Source organism: Arachis ipaensis, chromosome B09, assembly GCF_000816755.2.
Source record: "Arachis ipaensis cultivar K30076 chromosome B09, Araip1.1, whole genome shotgun sequence".
NCBI lineage: Eukaryota > Viridiplantae > Streptophyta > Magnoliopsida > Fabales > Fabaceae > Arachis > Arachis ipaensis.
Window position 1 is genome coordinate 25,958,499 of NC_029793.2, and position 2,918 is coordinate 25,961,416.

The following is a 2,918-nucleotide window of genomic DNA, read 5'->3' on the forward strand; positions in this document are numbered from 1 at the left end:
TTCCTTTTCGCTTTGCTCAATTCAATCAAGTGATTCGATTGGGAGACAAACTCTTGAGCAACATCCCTGACCACATTCAGCAGAGTGGATTTCTTCCCAGTGGAGATGGAAGTACCCTCAGTAGAAGGAGCAGTAGAATCATCTGGAATGAACTCTTCATCATCATCATCATCTAGAACCACTCTCTCAGATCGAGTTGATCCTTTTTGCTGTTTCACTGAACCACTCACGGCCCAACATCAGTGTACTTCAAGGAGTCACTGATAGTTTCATTATTCAAGATAATGTCTCTGCCCTTAACATACGAATCCACACTTCCTTCATGGTAAGTCATGTTTGCATAAAATTCTTTGACCAACTGAGGGTATACAGGTTTTTTGATTTTGAAAAGGTGATTCCAGTCTAAAAATTCTAAATTTTCAACAAAAGAAAAACCTTTCTTTTTCAAATCAGGTAAATTAGCCAGAAAAGATGGACATAGAGTACGATACTGAACGACTCCCTCATAAAAATCATGGTTCATGGCAGATTTGAAACGATGGGGGTTAAAGTCTGAGTGAGATGTCATGTAGTGTGATTTGTGAACAAAAGGATCAATGTCTGGTTCTCTAACAGATGTGAGAGGGCGATGAGGGTTACCTCTTTGTGATCGAACAGGGACAGACCTTGACTTAGGTTTTGCTGTCTCAAGAACAGGTTCTGCAACAGCAGGACGCTTCCCTTTGGATGAGCTAGGTTTCGAAGAGCTCGGTTTGGAGGGTGTCGTCTTAGGTGGTTGCGTCGGCTTGGCAGGAGCAGGGTACCTTGGTGTAGTCTTGGTTCGCGCCATGGGTGCAGTGTGAGGAGGAGAGGTAGAAGGAGATGGTGAAGGTGTGAAGGTGCGGTCTTGGGAGCGAGTGGAGGGTTTGGATGGAAGTTTATACACCTTTTCTCGAGGAGGCTTGTGTGCTATAGTTTTCTTCCTCATTTGGTGGTTTTTGATTTAAGAAGAAAGAGAATAATGTGGGTAGTGGTGAAAACCGAAAGGATAAAGAAGGAGTAATGGAGGGAAGAGAGGGAGTGTTGGTAACCGTACCCAAAAGCAAATTTCCAAAACCATGCAACTGCATCACCATTTGAAAAGACTTGAAAAGACATGACCTCATTCAAGAAAGATTTTATTTGATTAAAAAAAATTTAAAAAATTAATTTTAAAATTTTGAAAAACAACAAAATTAACCTGAAACACTTTTTGGGCCACAAAACATTTAGTGAAAGCCTTTTATGAAACACACAATTCATCAAAAAAACTAACAAACAAGATTGTAACATTCATATTTGGGCCTTGAGGTGATATGAAATTAATGAAACACATTTGGACCACTCTTGATTTGAATATTGAGTTTGGCCCAGATTGAGATTTATTTGAAACAAGCCCAGAACATGTTGACGTGATGGAAACGTTCATCACCTGCCGAGAATTGTCTCATGCCTGTTTATGAGACAAAAAGCTCCAGCAAATACATCAGCATTTTTTAAACAAGGAATCATAACTCAAAATTCCTAGACAAGTCCTAAGCATGCAGAATCTATCCTCAGCTAATGGTTTTGTAAAAATATCTGCTAATTGCTCCTCTGATTTAACAAATTGAATACTAATATCCCCTTTTTTGGACATGTTCTCTTATTGAGTGAAATTTCAGTTCAATATGTTTAGTCCTAGAGTGCAAAACTGGATTTTTAGAAATATTAATGGCACTCATATTATCACACAGCAGGGGAATATTTTCAGTATTTAATTTGTAATCAGTTCATGAGTTTTCCAAATTCAGAACAAAGGGATTCATTTGCTGATCCAAAAATAATATCATCAACATATATTTGGACTAGAATAAAAGAATCATTAGAGTTCTTGATGAATAGAGTTGTGTCAGTGGTGCCTCTTTGAAAACCATTTTTCAAAAGAAAAGAGCTAAGTCTCTCATACCAAGCTCTAGGAGCTTGTCTTAAACCATAGAGAGATTTAGATAGTTTGAAAACATGATCAAAATGCTCTTTATTTTCAAAACCAGGAGGCTGCTCCACATACACTTCTCTATCTATCACTCCATTCAAAAATGCACATTTCACATCTATTTGGTATAATTTAAAACCACAAAATGCAGCATAAGCTAAGAGAAGTCTTATGGCCTCCATTCGGGCAACAGGGGCAAAGGATTCATCAAAGTCTTTTCCTTCTTCTTGGTCATATCCTTGAGCCACTAGCCTTGCCTTGTTTCTTGCAATGCTACCATCTTCTCCCAACTTGTTCAGAAAAATCCATTTGGTGCCGGTCACTTTCTTTCCACTTGGCCTTGGAACCAAAGTCCATACTTGGTTCTTTTCAAACTCAAGAAGCTCATCCTCCATAGCTTTAACCCAAGAAGGGTCACTAAGTGCTTCCTTGACGTTTTGAGGCTCTATTTGTGAGAGAAGGGCAATGTTTAATCCTTCATTTGCCTTTCTAGTGGAAGACCTTGTTTGCACTCCATGAGAGACGTCCCCAATGAAAAATTCCTCAGGATAATTCTTCAAGAATCTCCATTCACGAGGTCTGGTGGACTTGGAGGCAGATTCATTCACCAAGGGATTCTGGGCGCTGCTGGCTGTAGAATTTCCTTCAGATTCATGAGACAAAATGGAATTGTCTCTTGAATTTTCAGCATTAGCAGTTTCTGGTTCAGCTTGTCCAAAATTTCCTTTTTCATGATTTTGAGCAGCTTCATCTTCCTTTTGAGCTTGATTTCCTACATCACAATCTTCCAAAATGCTTTGTACCAAGTTAGTATCACAAAATGTAACATGTATGGACTCCTCAATAATCCTAGCATCTTGATGATACACCCTATATGCTTTACTAGTTGTGGAATATCCTACGAATAAACACTCATACGCCTTTG

General features: G+C 38.8%; 1 protein-coding gene across 1 annotated transcript; it reads right to left on the reverse strand.

Annotated features, from left to right (window-relative positions):
- LOC107615241 (proteoglycan 4-like) lies at positions 227 to 967 on the reverse strand. Its single transcript, XM_016317339.1, has 2 exons — positions 436 to 967; positions 227 to 318 (listed from the first exon to the last, which is right to left on the reverse strand). Exons 1-2 carry the CDS (start codon positions 965 to 967, stop codon positions 227 to 229), a joined length of 624 nt encoding a protein of 207 aa, XP_016172825.1.